Genomic DNA, 20,095 nt, shown 5'->3' on the forward strand with positions numbered 1-20,095 from the left:
CCTCGAACGATGGAGCCACAGTACGGACAACTGGGATTCTTGGTTTTGAGCACTTTGAGTCAGTACAAATGAATAATAATTAGACAAATAACGTCCAACAAGCTGCTGGAAAGCAAACAGCCTTGACATTAAAGCCGTCATTAATCATTCATCAGCATCTCATTTTTTGCACTTTTAAAAAAAAAAAAGAAGAAGGAAAAGAGAAAATCCCAACACCATCTAATCTCAATTTCAAAACTTCCACTTCTTTTGACTGTTTATATGAAGACATAATGTAGTAATGTAAATGCTACTAATGAAAATAGTTAAGATAAAGTTGAATGTCAATCAATAGCAGGATAATCTGCCTTTGTATTTAATTTCCATTTTCCAATTTGACATTTTGTGTTTGTATTAGCTGTTTTCTTGTTGCATGTTTTTGTTTATGGACCAGTTGTTGCTCTGGGATGTACGTCACTACCACTGCTGCAGTTGTTGAACGTGTTAATCAGCTTGTCCAGACTCCAGTAACTACTTCCCTTTGTTTTTAGAACGTGCGTACATGTTTTTTGACCTCACGTGGTATCGTAGCCTCACATTTATCCTGCTGTGCCTCTCCTGCAAATCTCTAACTTGCTCTTTTACAGTTAGGAAACATTGGGAATATAACCAAACTTTTTAGTTGTTAACCCAGTATCATGCCAAAGCGTGTAATACACCCATCAGTCTACAAGAGGATATGGTGCCATTGTCACCTCTTGCCTCGCCTAGACCTAAAAATTCAAGTGCCTTATTATTAAGCTACCGAAAACCATGTGGTTAGATTTAGGAAAAGATCACAGCAGCAGTTTGGTTCACTTTAGACATCACGACTACCTGATTAGGGTTAGGAATTGTGTGTTGGGTTAAAAATTGGTAATCTATACCTTATGTTTTATAAGTAACTTCCTTACGTTACCTAGAATAAATCCATGTTGACCAAATGCTGAAGTCCCTTGATGTGCAAGACCACTGAGGGCCACTAGGGGCTGGCTACAAAAAACCTTCAATAGACTCTCATTCTAAAAGGGTCAAATTTCCTCCTAAAATACGTCAACATACTTTTTTTTTCAAGTCAATATGGTGTTTTTAGTTAAATTACCTCCTTCTGATCAGTGCTCTGGTGGTCTTTCTGAAAATAATTATTTAATTAATTAGATATTAGGCCTCAAAGACTGGTATGTTTGGGAGCGTGCCTGGTTTGATTGACATTCCTGGAAAGCAGTCAGGTTTGTGGTCCATGTTGTTGGGCGTAGTGTCGTCAGGTTCTCAGTCAGATCAATCAAGATGGCCGAAATGCTGCAGTAGATTCCAGGCTTTAAAAACAACATTTCACAAATCAATGAGTGACGTCATGGTTGGTTGCCACAGGCCTGTAATTGGTACTGACGGGTGTGCTGCAATATCAGACCCACAGAAGCCTGTTGCACAAGAATAACTCTAAACAATGACACATTATTCTCTTGAAGGTTAGTAGAACGATGTTAAAACTGCTGCAGTGATTTTTCATTGATGGATGTTCTCTTTCTGTCTGACGTAAAGTCCTTGATGTTTTTCCGTCTGACCTGATGAGAGAGAGTCTTGGTAGAAATTCACACACTTGGTATTTGAAGTAAATCTTTGGTCAGGCTGCCTTTGAAATACATACAGACCTGAAAGTGCTCCTGCTTGCCATGAAAAGATTACATTTTGACAAAAATAAGGAGGAGAAAAAAAATCCAATTAAAAAAATGCTCTGGAGACGTATTCATTTCACGCTGACTTGTATATTTGAGCTTTTAAGAGTCACTTGAGTTGAGTAAAGCTTATTGGAGCTGGAAGTACTGGCTCTTAATACGTTCATATAGTCTCCATATTGTTTTGCAATAAATCAACGGTCAAGATATCAGTAAGAAAAGATCTCTACTCTGAATGTCACCTCTCCACTGAGAATGAGTCACCTGTTCCGGTTTTGTGCTTTCTCTGGAAGAGTGCTACGGTCTTTACACGCTTTATATAATTCTTCAAATCTATTGTAAAGCCACATAAAAATATTTACATGATAAGCACAAAAATATAGTTTCAAATTATTAGTAGCCTAAATGTGAAGCTATAGACGGCCAGCTTGGCTTTAAAGGCGCCGGTACACATTCATGCTATGCCCAGCTTGCCGAGTATGCAACCCCATCTAAAAAGCATTTAGGGGTGCTGGTAGGCGGGTTTTCTTTCTTGAGGATGGAGACAGTGTCGAGTTTTCCCCTGCCTCCGATCTTTACGCAAATAATGACCGTTTCTGGTTCGAATTTCATATTTAACAGACATGTTACATCTTGCTTAATCCTTAAGGTTAAGGTCTGGCATTAAGTGATTATAGTTCATGTTAGTTAGTGTCTTGGTTAGGCTGTCCACAGTGAGGGGATGTCAATGCAAGGTCCTAACAAGGATAGATGGGCAAAGGTGTGTGTACATACTGTGTGTGTGTGTGTGTGTGTGTGTGTGTGTGTGTGTGTGTGTGTGTGTGTGTGTGTGTGTGTGTGTGTGTGTGTGTGTGTGTGTGTGTGTGTGTGTGTGTGTGTGTGTGTGTGTGTGTGTGTGTGTTTACAGCACAAAACAGCACGTAACTGTTTGTGTTTTCCAGGTTTAAAAACAAAACAATGTAGTTGCCTGTGCGTGCGATGGTCTCTTTAAAGTCTCGATACATCTACTTTATTTTTATTTCCAGTCCATCTGGTACAAATTTCCAGTGCCTGGAGGGAGTTGGGGCATAAGTTGAATATTGATTAGACCAATCTGAAATATTAGCCTCCTTAGAGCAGTTGACACCGCACGCCCCCACGAGATTAAGTGAACAAGCAGCCCACCGAATCCACTTAAATTTCTCCTTCTTGAGTGCCCTGACAGATTTGCATTATCATAGTTTTGACCCATGCAGTGAGAATTGGCAAAGATGTGTGCTGTCTTCAACAGATCTAAAGAGGATGTCGAGAAATAGGGGGAAGAAAAAAAATTCAAGACATGTTCAAGGACAGGTACATTTTTTATTCAAAATGAATAGCAATTTTTGTGCTGTTGATAGAAAGAGAGGGAAAAAAATTATAGAAAAGTGTCTCGCAGTGCCTAATCAGCTGTTGTGTGGGTGTTAAATGGGATATTGCTTGTTTTTTTTTAGGAAATCTCTGGGAAATAGAAGAAGATGAGGCAGGGCCTATTGTGGTCTTTCTCTTATGTGTCAGTGGAAAAGAACAATATCAAGTTCTATTAAAGCCGAATTTTGATTCATGTTGTCTCCCATACACCTACATTATAGCATAGGTGCAAATTAAGAGCTAAGAAAAGCTAATATTGCCTTTTAAGTACTAACGCAAAGTAATGTGGTGCAGCTGAAGAACATCTCTGAATGTGCTGCAGGATATGATGAATTCTTTACATTACACTCTTTGGTGCTATTTCATTCCCTGGTTTCCATTGCTATACTTTTTCATCTGCTCGTGACAGTAAGCATCCATTTGTGGAGCAATTTAAAAATTCCCAGATGCTGTAGTTACCATTAAGGAGGAAATCTACCAATGTAGTTCTGTAACAAAAAATATTTTTTCCATTGACTTATTGCACCATAAAACCTTTCACCAATGCTTCTCTTCTTTCATACATTGCAGTTTGAGCTCAGTCAGTCAGAGCTACGAGTCTGGTTTGGTTTGGATGAACCTCTGCAAAAGCAACAAAGGAAGAACCAACAACTGGTGAAACCTGGTTTTACTTCCAAAGCAGACATTTTTTAGATTTACTTAAAGTGACACATCATTATCTTGTGCAGTACAGGTCTCTTTTTCCCTTTAGTGTTGCAACTGATGTTACAAAAGGTCGAAGGAGAAAGTTCTGAAGACCAATTACATGTTTCTAAATGGACAACTGAAAACACGCTTAATGATTCATTATGTTTATGTTTTAGCTACTTTGAGGTTTTCACAGCTGAAAGTCCGAACCAATATCCAAACCAAGGTTTATGTGTTTATTACATTGTAAACATTTGATCTGGTTCATTTTGGTTTCACTCGACAATTTTTCTAGCAGTTAAGAACTTTTCATGAAATACTGAAGTCCCTGTACTTAACACTGCTTGCTTTGTAGATGGTGTGTCTCATGATGATGCTGGCGATTTGTAAATGGTCTGTACTTGTATAGCGCTTTATCACCTTTTGGTCTCAAAGCGCTTTAACATGGTTTTCCCATTCGCCCATTCATGAGACAGATCACCATGCAAGGTGCTGCCATCAGGAGCACATTCACACACCGATGTTACACCATCGGGAGCAACTTAGGGTTCAGTGTCTTGCTCAAGGACACTTGGGCATGTGGACAGGAGGAGTTGGGGATCGAACCACCAACCTTCCGATTAGTGTTCAACCCACTCTACCGTCTGAGCCTCAGCCTCCCTTGTGTGCCCTTTGTCAATTCAGATTTTAGCCTTTTCAGTTTGAATAGAAAAAAAATGTATGAACAGTTTAATTTCATTGCCACTATATTATTATTGTTATTATGGCTTTACAACTGGCACCCATTTTCTTCTCAGAAAATATTTTAAAGTTTTTATGCAATTTTTATGCTGAGTTTTGATTTATGTATCAACCAAATTACAGTTAAACTCTCCTCCTTTTCCTGTGTGATGCCATGACTCTTTCTTCTTCTATTATGTAATTAGTGATGATATGCTGTCTCAACTTCTAGTAATTGGTCCAAAAGTCCAAACTATATCAACAAAGTTTTTACATTGCAAATGAACCAAACAGTTTTATCTGGACCAAGAACAACTCTTTTGGTCTGACCAAAATTTGGTCAAAAAAATCGGGCCAAAAAATAAGTTAATGCAGGTTTAATCACCAATTTAAGGACATCATGTTAATGATATAGCAAGTTTTTTTTTTCTTATCCAAATCCAGTCTACAAATAGAGGGTGTTGTAAGTTGAGGTTCAGGGGCAAATTGGTCTTTCCATTTAAACTAAATTGTCTTCAGTAATGAAACTACTCTACAAGGCCATCCCTTATATTAATATCAATGATGTGTCACACCCTAAGACCTTATGGCTAAGCCTTGTATCATTAGCATATAGCAGAAAAGCAACCATCTAACAGTGTCACAAGAATAATTTTATTGGAGTTCATGGTTTTTTAAGTTGATTTCCAAAATACTATATTTTTTATGTTTCATTTATTTTGGTTTTATTTGCATAAGACTGTCTTTTTGGTTTAGAGTTATTTCAAAATGCACAGGATCTTGGTAATTTTTTTTTAAACATGAAATACCCAAAAAAGTGTTATCAACTATAACTACCCTCAACAAAAATTTACGACTGCATGAGTGCCGTTTTGAGCCCCGACAGGCTCGGGCTGAAAATGTCAAGTTGTTATATAGCTGTCATCCCAGAGACAGTAATGAGGAAGATGATGTTGCTCAGACTGGAGCGCTCAAAAAGGTGATGTTAGTCAGTTTCATGATTTTTCCTTTTGTGTGTCACTTCCTTCCGCTGACTGAAACCAACTGCCCCCATCAAACCGTGTTCCCGCCAATTCCTGCGCCGGTTTGAGAGAGTATTGTCGGATATAATAATAGGGAGGCCTCGCCTAGCTTGCCAATCAGCGATTGTTGAGCTCTGAATGGATACTTGATTGTTCTGAATTGCTGTTTAGATGTCAAAAAGGAAAAATGTCCCTTTTTGTTTTTTGCTTCCTTTATATTTATTTATTTATGTATTTATTGTGCCAGTATAGTGAAGATGGTTGGCTTTGAATGTCTCGCTGCCATGTGGTTAGGCTGACTTTGTGGAATCTTCAAAATTTAACACATGGCCCATTACAACAGCCCCTTTGTATATATGGAGATTAGTGTAACAAAAGCCAAATGTTTTTCATCTTTGTAACATGTGGGTTAAATAAAACTCTTGAACTGTCCAAGAAAATATAAAAATGACAAAATAAGTGGAAAACAAAAGTGTTGTTCTTCTCTCGTGGCAGGATGAACCAGGCCCCCACCAGCGGCTTCGAGGAGGACGTGGGCACCAGAACAACTCATCATGTCATGTATCCAGAAAGTGCCATCGACCTGGAGAACACCACCAGTCTGGTGCTGATCCCTTTCAAGACTCTGGACCTGCAGTGGATTATTAGCGCTCTGACCACTGGCACGATTAAACAGTAAGTGTACTCAATGAACATTAAAGCTGCGCTAATCAATATTTTTATATGCAGAATGGATCAAATGATGATGTATAATGTGAAAGGCGTTGCTCTCAGTGATGAACTCGCAGAGAATTATGACCCGACTGCAGTTTTCCTTCAACTGTGCAGAGCTTTTTAGTGTCTTTTATCTCTCCGACTCTCCAATTTTATGGTCCGTAGCACATTTTGGTTCAGGCTCACCTCTCTCGTGTTCCTCGTTTCCAGTTTTGGGGAGGTTATACTTTTGAAATGTAAGAGGTTACAGATTACAATTTACCTAGTTTAAAAATGTAATAAATCATGTAATTATTCTAATTACTTCATCAAAGTAATGTAACTTATTACATTTCAGCACTTTTTTATTACATTTCTGATAAATGGTTTAAACTGACATAAAGCTGAAAAGTTCTAAAACCTAATTATGAACTAGTAAGTGTAACAGAACTCAACACTGATTACTGTCATACTTTAATAAGAAGTTATTCAATATAACTTGAATTAAGATTGAAATGTTTTGATTTTAAACACCAAAACAAATAGCAAGTATGTAGATCACAGCTGACTGCAGTGAAGGAAAGCATTTTCCCAGAACCTCAAACCAAGTCTACTTTCAGGTTGACTGGATGCTGAGTGGTGAAAGGACTATTAACAGGGCTGGCTACTGTTCGCAGTTTTTCACACAGGTTCCTAAATGGCTCTTTTTAAATACCTATTTGTCTTATTCCACCACATTCCCAACCACCCTTACTTCATTAGAATAGCAGAAGAGAGGAGGTGCAGATTCAAAGAAGAGAACCAATCAAAAATAAGACAACAAATTTGAGCACATACTACCAAATGAATGGAGCCTGTCTCCACGTAGACAGAAGACATTCTTGTGTTGTGAAAACATGCAAAGCAGCAGAGTGAATATTATATTCTACATATCTATACTATTTGCTAAAACAAATATATCCAGATGTAATTCCTTTGTAATCACCAACATTTTAAATAGTAACTGCACATAAATTCCATATTTTTTCTCAGTAACTGTAACGGATAACAATTATATTTATTTTGTAATTTAATTAACTCTTCTAGTACATGTAACTAGTTATTACCCAACACTGCTGCTGTCCAGCAGACAGTGCTCAGCAAAAAAGCTCTTACAAACCAACTCTTTGCTGCCTGCCCGGTGTCAAATGAGGACGTCAGCAACCATGCCAGTGAACGTATTTAGCTTTTGGCAGCTAAAGAGTTCGATATTTTTCCTAAGAAATTGGTCGAGGCTAACACAGAGCTAAGAGGGGGTCAATGTTGGACTTTTATCCATCAGGTGTTCAGAGAAATGACTTCAAGTGAAAGCTAATGTTGCTCTGCAACTGCTTGTCAGCAGCAGCTAGCAACTGTTTGCTGACACGTTTTTTTTTTTAAATACATTTTATTTCCATCTTGAAAGAGCAACCCATGAGCTAAAAATGGTCAATTACTTTGAAAAAAACAAAAACAATGTCATGAAGCTCAAAATCTTAATTTTATGAAAACATAAGTATCATAACATACACTTTAAAAAAACAGACAAGACATAAAATGTGTTTGTCCAATGCAATCACTTATGCCACTTCTTTTCATGTAATTATAAATTCACGCTAAACATGAATGTAAAAATGTTTTTCCATCCATGGATGTGTGGGCATGATTTCTGTTGCCATGATTTGGTATGAAGTTTCAGATAAGAAATCATTCAGTAAATATTTTGACTTATATCCAAAACATGAGACTCTTTTGTTATTTTTTTATTCATTTCCATGATTGTTCTCTCCAGAATTTCATAATTGGGAAAAACAAAAAAAGAAAGATGAGCTTTTATTCTCACTTGGATGTGAGGAGCAGATATGTTTCATTAATCACTCCATGTGTGAGAACTAAAACTGTTGCTGCTCTACAAAATGTAAAAGCTGCGATGGCCTTATCTTGCTGTGTTTCACTCCCAGATTCACTCACACCCTTCAAATACCAGATTGTCATAACAGTCACGCTCGCTCAGTATTTTCTATTTGTCACATTGCCATAGCGAGGATAATCACACTCAGTTTTAATCTTCCAGTAAATTTCCCCTTCAGCTGCTTTCCTCTCACTGACCCGTAATCATTAGCTTGATTACTGGACATCCAGCAAAAAAATGAAGCCACTGCCAATAACTCAATCACACCAACATGTTGGATGGTGGAAGTAAATCCAAACAAATGTTGCCCATGAATGTGCCGTTGTCTTCCAACTCTGCCAAAGCAATCATTGTGCATCATTAAATTTCACTTTACTGGCTGTAACGTCCGCATTAGCCCAAAAGCCATTACCTCTTAACTGTGAATTATTTTGTAACATTTTCTAGTCTTGTTAAATCAAGTGAGGCTCTGTAAAAGAACAGAACTGTGTGAATGGACTCAGGACTGAGTATTGAAGGTACACATTCACATTCATGGATGGTGTCGTAAAAACCTTGAAATTAAAGTAGCTTCTTTGTACAAATGTGGCAAGTGTATGTTAAATAATCTAACACCTTACACACTGTCGGGCATTTTTATCTTGATTTACTGAGTTAGACTCGTCTGTACAATCTTTGGATTTTAATGAGACATATTTCTACAGAGCCTTGATATACCTTACTTTAATTAAACACATTTGTATTGTATCTTGTAATTACTTTTCATTTCAGTCATTGCCATGCCACCCGTTTATGTTTTCAACAAGGTCTATGCAGGCAAAGTGAAGAATTTACACAGACTGTAAATAGATTTATTTCATCGGGGTTTTTTTGCTTCTTATAACACAGTGTTTTCATGTTATGCTGCTTCCACGCGTGACTCCAGCTGCAGTGAGGAGTCCTCTGAAGACACTTTTCACATGCAAACTAAAGGTGGCTGCCTCGCGGCTGCTACACACACCTCTATTTAAATGTTCTGCACTAACAGCTCCGCACAAGGTGCTCTCGTAAGATGCATTGTGCAAAATACAAAACAAAAACTAAAAAGTGACAGTGACGCTCACTGTCACTGTCACTGTCACTTTTTTTTACTGTGATGTCTTCTGCTAATGCTGTTTAATTAGCTTTCAGGTGGAATGAGGAAAGACTCTGGGCATTTATTTCCAGACATCTTCAGTTACATTTGAGTAAAATCATGAATGCTAATGTAATTGTGAGTTGCTGGATACAGATTTGTTTTCAGAAAAAAACATTTCAGGATTTAAGCCAATTTAAACCGCTGTTATTTTCTTGTGTTGCAGCACATATTTACCTGTTGTGTCCAGGATAAAGGCAAACAGAGATAAGGTGAGTTTATATTGTTTTTATTAAACATGGCAGTACTTGGATAAAGTAACGGTATGTGGACACCAGAACCACTTATATGATGGAAGGGATGGATAGATAGAGGATGGATGGATGGATGGATGGATGCATGATGGATGGATGCATGATGGATGGATGCATGATGGATAAATGGGTAAATCCCCAATTCCAACATATCCAAACCAAATTAAGGACATATCAAACTAAAGTCTGGCCCTGAGTCTAATGTTACATCTCTTTTATCTTGAAGCCAAAAGCTCTTTAATTACAAAGTTGAGAGCAGGTATTCTTTCCGTGGCCATTGGGCTCGGTCGATTCAGTCGGATTCAGGAGGAAAAGACATTGTGTGAGCTGTGATCAGGGTAAGGTGGAAAGTCAATCTTATTTTCTTTTGTACTGTACAAAGTACAAGGGTTTAAAAGAGTTAATTGTCCATGAAAGGGGCTTGACAAAACACTGAAGTATTCTCTGTGCCCTGAATGCTTATTTACATTTGACTGTTTATAAAACTGTTGTGTATACAGTAAAGCTTCCTAGTGTGTTTTAAAACAGCAATATGTTGAGATATTTATTTATGTAATTGTTAACTATAAAAGCAGCTTGACACATTCATATTCCCAGTACGTCAAATACTGATGTTTTATTAAAGTCGTCTCACATCGCCTCAAAAGCTGCCAGTTGGCATCCCATATACTGTAGATGCAGACAGTACAAGACTCCTCGGGTGCCGTGTCCCCTCGGAATACGGTTTACGTTTACACACCAAAAAAACAAGGTGGTTATGGTTAGGAAAATACTGTGGTTTGGATTCGATGTGACATAGTCATAAAAACTACTTGATTAAGGTAAAGAAAAGATCATAGTTTGGGTTACTTAAAAGAAATTGACGATGACTTTTGCTTTGACATGGACTCAAACGTCGGTCTCCCAGGTGTAAAGCCTGTATTTGACTTGTGATTGAGCACAGAATTGAACACTGGTCTCCCACATTAAAGTTCTATGTTTGTTTCATCGACCACCCTTCACCACATCTCTCCATCGTACTTCAACGAAGGGGCTGCATATATATGTCTTAGGCCCAAGATATACCTGCTGTTGACGCATTCGCGTTGATACCCGTTTGTGTCGTGAAAGTATTTGTTCATATACTTGACTATGTACTACGCGTGTTACTGGAGGACTCCACCAGAGTCCATCAGTCCATCAGTGAAACGAGGAAACCATTAGAACATCCTGATCTGTCTGTTGTAAACAATAAACATGGTGACAATTGAAGGAGTCACTACTTCGGTGATTCTTGTATGAAGGGGGGAAAAAAACACATCGTCAGCTCCGTCCACTCTGGTTTTTCAGTATTTTCCGCCGTGCGTGGACATAATAGTCTCGGACTTGTTTCCATTTAGTTTTTTGGGTCATTGACCCTGTCACGTCTTCATACCGCCCATACACCACACCCTTACTGGTCATTTGTATATTGCATCTTGCATCTGCGTTGCCTTAATTTCTGAGGATGTATTCAATGTGCAGGCAAACACACAGTTTAAGGCAAGTATATCTCCGGCCTCAGACACCATAGGGCACCTTCTGTGTATCTCTCTGACACCAACAGCTATGATGAACTGGGACTATTTGACACCCTTGGAACTACAAGAAGTTCATTTTCTGCTCCTTCAATAAATTACAAAGGAGTCGTAATTCCTCTGACTCTTTTGCAGGTGCTGATTTACAGTCCAACATTTTTCAAATACGTCTACGAGTCTTGGCTTGAGGGTCATGGGCGGTATCCTTCGACCGGCTTCCTCAGCTTGCTGTTCGCTATCCACATATGCGATGAGGTGGGTTGAACTGCTCTAATAAATAAATAACATACATGTCCTTCACAAACAGGAGCTACTCGGATTCCTCAGTCATTTCAGAATAACACTGTGATATGTTTTGAATAGTGATGACTCAAAGACATGTGGAGCTGATGTAAAAGTTGAAAAAAAAAAAAACACATGAATAGGTTGTATCAAGCTTGGATATTTCCCTTTGATGGTGGTGATGCAGTGTTTTTGTGAACCTCCTCTGCTCCAGGTCAATGTGTTTGGATTCGGTGCCGACCAGTATGGAAACTGGCACCACTACTGGGAGGAAAACCATTTGGCCGGAGCTTTCCGACACACGGGAGTCCATGATGGAGATTACGAATATAATGTCACCCTCCTGCTGGCGGACAAGCACAAAATCCGGATATTTAAAGGCAGATGATACCCAGCCCATATGGGAAGTGGGATGACCACCAAATGAACCTAACGTTTGTTACTCACCAGAAAAATCAAAGCTTTTTTCTATGATTTCCAAAGACATTTTCTTGTGAACTGTTCCGGTCGGCCCAGTTTTTGCTGTTGGCTTGAGCTGCTGTTTAACAGATGTCATTCGTATTGACAAACCAACAGAGATTTTGTCTCTGTGTGGCAATGCACAGACCGGGACAGCAAGACAAAAGCATCACTGCCATCTGGGCCTGAACAGACAAGAGGACAAGAGATGCTATACAAGTACATAAAAAGCTTAAGTACCATATAGTATGTGTATATTCCATGATGTTCTATACAACAGTGGCTAGCAGTGTGGCCATCTGAAGCTTTCTATGTTATTGTTCATTGAAAAACAAAGTGCTAAAATTACACTGCATCAACATAGAGAGGGGGATTTTGTGCATGAAGTCTCTACAGGAAGCTGTTGAAGTCCAAACTGACAACAAAACCCTATTGACAACACTGTAAATATCATTCGTGCATTTCCACGATGTGGCAGTGAATCTTACATTACAATAATGGCAGATGTGAGAAAAAAAAAATTGACTCATGTTTTTTTCATCACACTGACCGATTTTGACATAAACTACCCGCCCTCCAGAGCCATTCGCTTCTTGCTTGTCTGATTGCAGTTATAAAATGTGGTTCAACGAGGCTGAAGGGACTTTTCAAATGAAGCCCAAAATCAGCCCCAAGCAACGTACTTTACAACAGTGTGACATTTTTGGAATACCCGCAAGGCCGGAGCCTGTTTTTTTTTTTTTTTTTTTTTTTTTTTTAATACTGCCATAATGAGCCCAAGTCTACCAACAAATTGTCATTATTACTTAGAAAAATTCTATATTATATAGTAGTAAAAATAACATCCTTATTCAATAATTATTTATTTTGCCTTATTTATCCATTGATTTATATTAGTCATTTTTATTTCTCACCATGAAAACAGTGTTTAAAATCCATAATGCCAAAAACAAAATTTAGTTTGCTGATCGAACATCAGTCAATTCTGAAAGTCTGAAAATAATGAAATTAGGCTGTAAAAAATGCAGCATAGCATAGCTCTGGGGACTGTTGAATGGTCGGTTGCTACTACTTTTTTTGTACAGAGAAATGGTCCCTAAAAAATTTGAATCGCATTCCTCTTGCAACATCAATAGGTTCTCATAGTACTGTAGTTTTAAATCCAATGTACCAACAAGTATTGGCTTCATTGTCACGAAATTTGTTTCAGACAACCATGTTCCCATTGGAAAATTGTAACAACTTTGTAAGTTGCTTATTTTTTCATCAGGCTCAAATTGAGTTTGTCTATTATTTTGCTTTATGACTAAAAAGCTCCAAAACAAATGATATTCCAGCCTCAGCTGTGCTTGTGTTTAGTGCTAACATATAAATGTTATACCACTAACATGGTGAACACGGTAGCTAAACATTTACTATTGCTGCGTTCAAATGGAACTCATGAGCTCGTGGCTACAACCATAGACGTATGCATAGACACCGCATTGGCCTCTGGATCGTACGTCAACGTGGTGGCCATATTGGTCCAGGCAACTTGCCGCATCTCTCAGTGGACACAACTGGAGTAAGGATGCCGCAGTCGTGTGCTGCTCGGGATTGTTCAAATCACCGCACTATTCAAACTAGATGTTGGGGTATAACCTTTCACAGGTACGACTGAACAAGTGTTTGTGGTTGTATTTGGCCACGATAACATTATGTTTAAAACAAACTAATTAGCTACAATTAGCTAACGTTAAAAAAAAAAAAACCCGTCTCTATTTGCTGTCTGAAACAACCTCCTCGTCACTCATTTAGGCCGTTATGGGGACAAAACAGTCATTGTTATTTGTACACAACATTTTTACTCGTTGTTTTTTTGCAGATAATGTTTAAAATGGCCAGCAAACCAATGGCAACAAAGGAATGACCGTGTGGGAGGGCTGTGAACACTTTACGTTGTCTGTCAATAGAGTAATTAATATTGTTTAACGGCACAACACCCTGCTCTAATTAGTGCGACCTACATTAACCATGAAATGACTTATTTTTGCGTTGAGCAAGTGTATCTCTTCCTTTCACCACAAACGTTGCCGTGTCAAGTGACGTCAGACCGATTTATCGGAGTCTCCGTCGGAGACGAATGTTAATACACACTCCTCTCATGAGCGTCTACTTGAGATTATATTACAACTCAAGATTCTAACCAACTGGAGGGAAAACTTTATCTTGATAATAAACATTGTAATATAAATACAACTAATTGAAAGCGTCCGGGAATTGGAAACGTTACAATGTTTTATTATCCTGAAAACTTCAGCTCCTCCATTCACTTGTATGTGATGACAGCCCGGTCTTGCCCGGACCAATATGGCGGACGCATTGACATATCGCAGCAACGTGTGGAAGTGACCAATGCAGTGTCTATGTAAATATGTCTATGGCTACAACATAGGAACTCATGCTCGCCGTGTGCTTGTTGGTCAAGTCATGAGAACAGTGTTGCTAAGCAACAGCAACATGGACAGCGTCTAGAAGCCAAAGAGGCTAACAATTTAGCAAATTAGCAGGTGGGTATTGTAGCGCAGGAAATGCAAAGAGATAATGACAGAAGGAGACATCAACATTTTCTTTAAATGCATTTTTCAAGTTGTGAAGCAAAACTTTACATGAGTAGAATTACAATGTATTGACTTAACATCTAACAAAACTTCTAGGGTCGCCACTATTTCCGTAAACGCCATCGTATCTGGTGTATTTATCAAATGGAGATCCCATAGATTGCTCAAATCTACAAATTCCCAGAAAAAGATGTCCTGGTCTAAACATTAGCATCACTGCACAGCTGAGGTAAAAGAACGATAATCACATTTTTATTCACATTGTTCACAGTTTTGTTGTTAGGAGGTTGATTCATTTGAAAAATCCCTTGTGCCTTTGAGGGACTACTGGATTACTACTGGGTCTACTGGAGACCTGCAGCAAGGTGTGTCATAGTGAAGCAATTGATGACCCTTCAGTGTCATGAAAAACTGCAACAGGCGTAACCCAAACGCCACATCCTTTATCATTCATCATAGACATTTGACATATACAAGCCTATACAGGGGTGCCTTACCATTCAAATCAATAATGTCATGTACGTTTTTTTATATACTTTGTGACGTACAATTTTATTGAAAAGAAGTTGTTAAGTGCCTTTAATGGGAGAATTTAAGACTTAATTTTACCATCAAATTGTACTGTATTGTAATTATGATCATTGTAAATATGGGATTTACAAGTTTTGTGTTATTGTTGTTATACAGTGTAAATTTCAAAGACTCTTGATGCATGATCCGTACACTATAGCCATGTTAAGTTTTTGTCAGTAAGATGTCACCATGCTCGGCTCTGCAGTTTCAATGAGACACCGCTGTGTTTTGTTCAGGCTTGAGATTATTAGCTGCAGTTTGCTGAGCTTGATGTGTGACCACTGAATGCTTTACGGACCGCAGAGGCTCTTAACATTTCTTATTTTCACCTACAAAGTCTGAAATATTGAGGAGTAGTGCAGATTTGTCAGGAGTTAAGCTTGCTTACGTAATAGGCTATGATTTGCTGTGTGTGCCTTGAAACGTTATGGGGACATTTTACTGGTCCTCATGATCTATTTTCATCTCCATGTGAGAGCAGGCCGATAAGGTCAAAACAATATATAACATTTGTTCAGTTTTTTTCTGCCTACCATTAAGTAGTGAATACATCCAGTTGCCACAGAAGACAACAGTGGGCTCCTTTTGTTCTACAGGGAATACTGTCACCTAGTGGACAAGAAGACGTATCAGCATTAACGCCACTTGATTTATCCATTACGGGACTTAATGTATGTGATGACTCAGTATTATCTGACACTTTTAAAACTGTATTCATTGTTCAGCGTTGAAATCTAGTAAAAAAGGCTGTCACAAACCTGTCTTTGGTTTACATCCAGCTGAGGTCATGTTGAGTAACCATGTAAAACCTATTGAGAAGCACTTTCAGGAAAAAAAAAATTAAATAATAATAATGAAAAAAAAGGTAGACACTGTGTCATTTTTTTTTTCCCTAGTCTGAAGAAGTTCTAGTTCAGGTCACTGACTCTGACTCGTGTGGGAGAGATGGATAATGAAAACTTGAATTATTCAATTATTCAGATATCTGTGGGCTCCCACAGTGCAGTAAAACATGATGCTTTGTTTTTTGTTTTGAAATGTGTGAAAAGGACAAGGAGGTTAATCATTTATAAAAAAAAATAAAAAAATAAAAAAATACATTTAGCAAATTTTTGAGTAGGCAGAGTGTGATTTAAATGGCTGTATACACAACCACATTGAATTACATGTCTCTGCAATAGTGGAGACAAGTTCACCGCCTCCCAGTTTGGGATTTGAAAAGAAATGTGCAACATTTCAGTGTTCTTGGACAGTATTCTGAATAATAACTCATCCCTCGTATCAACAGCTTTAAATCTATTTCTCCTCTTAATGACATGATCATTAATCAGCCTTAATTATTGAGGGGATATACAGCAGAGTGCTCTTCTCTGTGTTGTTGTTAGTAATACATTTGTTTTTTCCACCAATACAAACTACTACTAACAGTTTTGGGATGAAAATGTTTGAATGCCAGCTGTTTTCTGAGGCTATAGTTTCTTATTCCTGCTTAATACACAGCCCTTACAAAAAAAACAAAACAGCTATTTTACATGTGGAAAAACTCCTGATCAAATGTGACCACCTACACAGGTGTGAAACATGTATTATGCACATAGAAATGTGGTTTTGGACATTTTTTTTAATGGTGTACTGTGTGTAAATTCCCTTGTAAAAACTTTTGGACATTTTTTTCCCCATGTTTTTATATTTGGCAACATGTGGTAAACATGTGTCATACATATGATCATGTCCTAGAAAACATGGGAAACTGAAAATGTGTTTTGTCTGTAAGGGAGAGAAACTGTGGATCCTCTGCTTTCCCATCAGTGCTTTGAAGGAATAATCCGTATGAAGGACATAAACAGATGATGTGATAGCATCAGGATGTAGAATCTGATATAAATAATGAACGGTAAACAGAAGGCATGTCTTTAATTTAAAGTGAGATTGAATCAAAGCCAAAGTTGTTATTCTAAAGAAGTGTCCCTGAGTGCTGTAAAACATTTAGGAGGTTCTTTTCCTTTATACAAGGCAGCTCAACATTTCACAGAACAGTTCAGCTGTTTTCTGGGATCATTAGTACAAACTAGTGCAATTGCTGATTAGTAATCAAACTTTTGATCGATAACTTACATACTTTGTATTTTTTTTAAATACTTAAGACATCCATTCTTTCTGTGTCTTAACCATAAACACCACAAACTTCCTTCAAACATCAAAACTAGAAATGCTGATACACTGACTGCAGTCGTTTGGTGTTATTATGATTGTATAGAGACCATCAAAGGCGACAGAGTCTTTTTTATTTCCACTGTATTAATAGATCAGCCTTTATGCACTATGCATGTTATATTAAAATTTCAAAATGCTCAGTTTAGCCCGCTGATTATGAATGTATAAGCTCATAATAATGGAAAGGTAATGACATTAAGAATGTATTGAACTGTACAGTCTGCCTAACAACTACTTCACTGACAGAGCTGTGCAGAAGTTTTAGGCATGTTAGATGTTTTGAATCTATTCTGCAGTATGACAAGGAGCCTAAACATCCAGACAAAGAGCCAACCTCAGCACCATGAAGAGCAAGGAGTTCTGCAGTAGATGGCTTGACCATCACAGAGCCCTGATCTCAACATCATGGAGTCAGTCCGGGATTACAAGAAGCCACTGAGATGGAATAAATACACAGAATTGCACTGATTCTCCAACACGCTTGGAACGAGTGTCACGATACGACATAACTGCAAGATTTGATTCCAACTGAGGAAGAGTGTTGCGTTTAATTTGTCTTTCTCTTCCCTTGTTTCCTGTCTGACCCTAAAATGTCCTGTCTTCAACCATCCTGCTAAGGAGCTTGAAAAGTTATGTGCAAGTGTAACTATTCAGGGCATTATTAAAAAAAAACATGCTCACTTTATTTTTACGGTTTTAAGATGTTTGCTTGGCCAGTCTAAAACAACAAACTTCAGTCAAATTTCAAAATCCTCCGCGACCAATCCCACCTCTTTTTTTATACTCATCATTGGAGTTAGAAATATGTTCTACATTTGCCACAATATGCACTATGAATTAGCCTGTGGGGAACATGTGGTTGAGGAAACCATCTGAGGCTTGTTAGAAGAAGTGCAGCTCTGTTCAGGACCTGGGTTATTTGATATTAAAGAAAACAGACTGCCAATAAAGATATTTATTTCGGATAAACACAGTTTTGGCTGCTGGTCAAAAGATGTCTGAGGCATCTTTCTTTTCAATAACAAAAAGCTCAGCATTTGTTTGGTCAGGAAATCTGTGTTTACTCGGAGTAAAGGGTAGTGAGCTGATATTTTGTGTGATTTGTGAACTGACCCAAATTGCTTACATTTAAAGCAGCTAAATTTCAAAATACTTGACTACAGCCACTAAGATCTCATTCAATCTGACTGTTTATAATACTCATTGTATATACGGGACAAACTCTATTAAAATGTAGCACTTAATATGGAACTGATCAGCCATAAACAGTATAAGCTATAATTATGTTGTCGGTTACAGTGCGTATAAGACTGGCAGGCTGGCAGCCACTGTATGTGATTAAATGTAAATGTATTGAAATCAGAGCTTGCTCCTGCCATTGTCCTCGCACTGTAAACCATCACGATTGAACAAGAAGCTATTTAAAATGCTCGGTGTGTCCCCCCTGATCAAATGAGCGCTTTTATATGAGTCATAAAAGGCATGTAAGTGCCAAAGAGTCTCATTGCTTCTGGCCATTATGCAGCACTGATACACATTTCACAGGCCTCATAATTATATGGGGTTGAAATATACTTATGCATATTCCAGCCATGCTCAATTATACCATCATGTTAATATACTGCTGTACAACTAACAGGTCTGTGTTCAGAATTTTATGCTCTGGCAGGTATTCTCAACAAAATGGACTTTAGGTGTCACAAAAGTAAAGTTTCAATATGCAGATATGTCTCTTTCAAAGTGTGAAGTTATCATAAGCATCGTAAATGAATGTATCATTAGAAGTAAGGTATTTGCATGTAAGCAACATATGTTCCAGCAGGTGGAGTTCACTTCAACACAAAGAAGCATGAAATAAAAATATGCAAATAAAGAACCTTCAAAATTTGAGTCAGGTGCAGAGTGTGCTGAGCAGAAGTCAAGATTGAACATTATCCTAAAAAAAAGACAACTTGGACCTTTGGGTGAGATTGTTTCCCTGACTAATATAATTCTGCATTACAGAAGATCATAGATGGGACGTTACTAAGCAATTTCACTAAATTCTGAGGTTCTTGGACTGGAGTACGTATTTCCATTTTCTGCTGCCTTAGACCCCATTTAGATATACATATGGTTCTTGTTTATACTTTGCAGGTTTTGATCAACAATACAAAAGATATTGCCCAAATAAATTGTGATGGGTTATTACAGGCTCAGACACAATGAGGTTTTTATGGACCTTAGGGGGTTAATTCACCACACAGCTACCCAGCAGTAACAATTAGAAATAGCCCCACCGTTAAAGTACCAGCTGTAACAATAAATTATCCAATTTAAACAACATAAATAATAATAATAATAATAATAAGTAATCCACATATATTTTACACATTATGCAGAAAAGGGCCATTTTGCAGAATGGATACTTTTGGTACTTTACATATATGTTGATACTTTTGTACTTTTGCTTACTAAAATTCGGACTTTTATGTTGGTAAATATAAAATGATGTTGCACAATATGATATAGCGTTACTATATTATGTTACATTATTTTGTTATATTATATTATGTTATATTATATTATGTTTTTAATAAATAAAGCCACTATTACTTCAGCTGAAGCCACTGTGTTGATTTTAAACACGTTTTCTTTTTTCGGCTTTATTTACATCACAGAATCACAACAATAGTCTCAGACTGCACAGTGGAGTCTCTCAAGTTAAATTAGCCTGACTGGCCTAATTGATATCCCTTTATCATATTGATTTCTCCAGTTCTTTTCCTTCTTCGCGTCTTTAATCGCTCGTAAGCGCTCGAGCTCATCGGTGCTGTGCCCCTTTAACACGTGCTGCTGATGACGTCAC

General features: G+C 37.8%; 1 protein-coding gene across 1 annotated transcript in view; it reads left to right on the top strand.

Annotated features, from left to right (window-relative positions):
- The window catches only part of LOC138623748 (CMP-N-acetylneuraminate-beta-galactosamide-alpha-2,3-sialyltransferase 1-like), a 72,026-nt gene extending 58,830 nt beyond the window's left edge, over positions 1-13,196 (top strand). The window contains exons 4-7 of the mRNA XM_069703422.1: positions 6,008-6,187; positions 9,476-9,521; positions 11,255-11,374; positions 11,616-13,196. Coding sequence (XP_069559523.1) covers positions 6,008-6,187; positions 9,476-9,521; positions 11,255-11,374; positions 11,616-11,789 — 520 coding nt within the window. The 3' untranslated portion in view covers positions 11,790-13,196. The remainder of the gene's footprint in view (positions 1-6,007; positions 6,188-9,475; positions 9,522-11,254; positions 11,375-11,615) is intronic.
- Positions 13,197-20,095: the final 6,899 nt, after the last annotated feature.

This window comes from Brachyistius frenatus, unplaced genomic scaffold, assembly GCF_029030835.1.
Source record: "Brachyistius frenatus isolate BFR_SWC_R1_liver_20210118 unplaced genomic scaffold, ASM2903083v1 Contig_46, whole genome shotgun sequence".
Lineage (NCBI taxonomy): Eukaryota > Metazoa > Chordata > Actinopteri > Embiotocidae > Brachyistius > Brachyistius frenatus.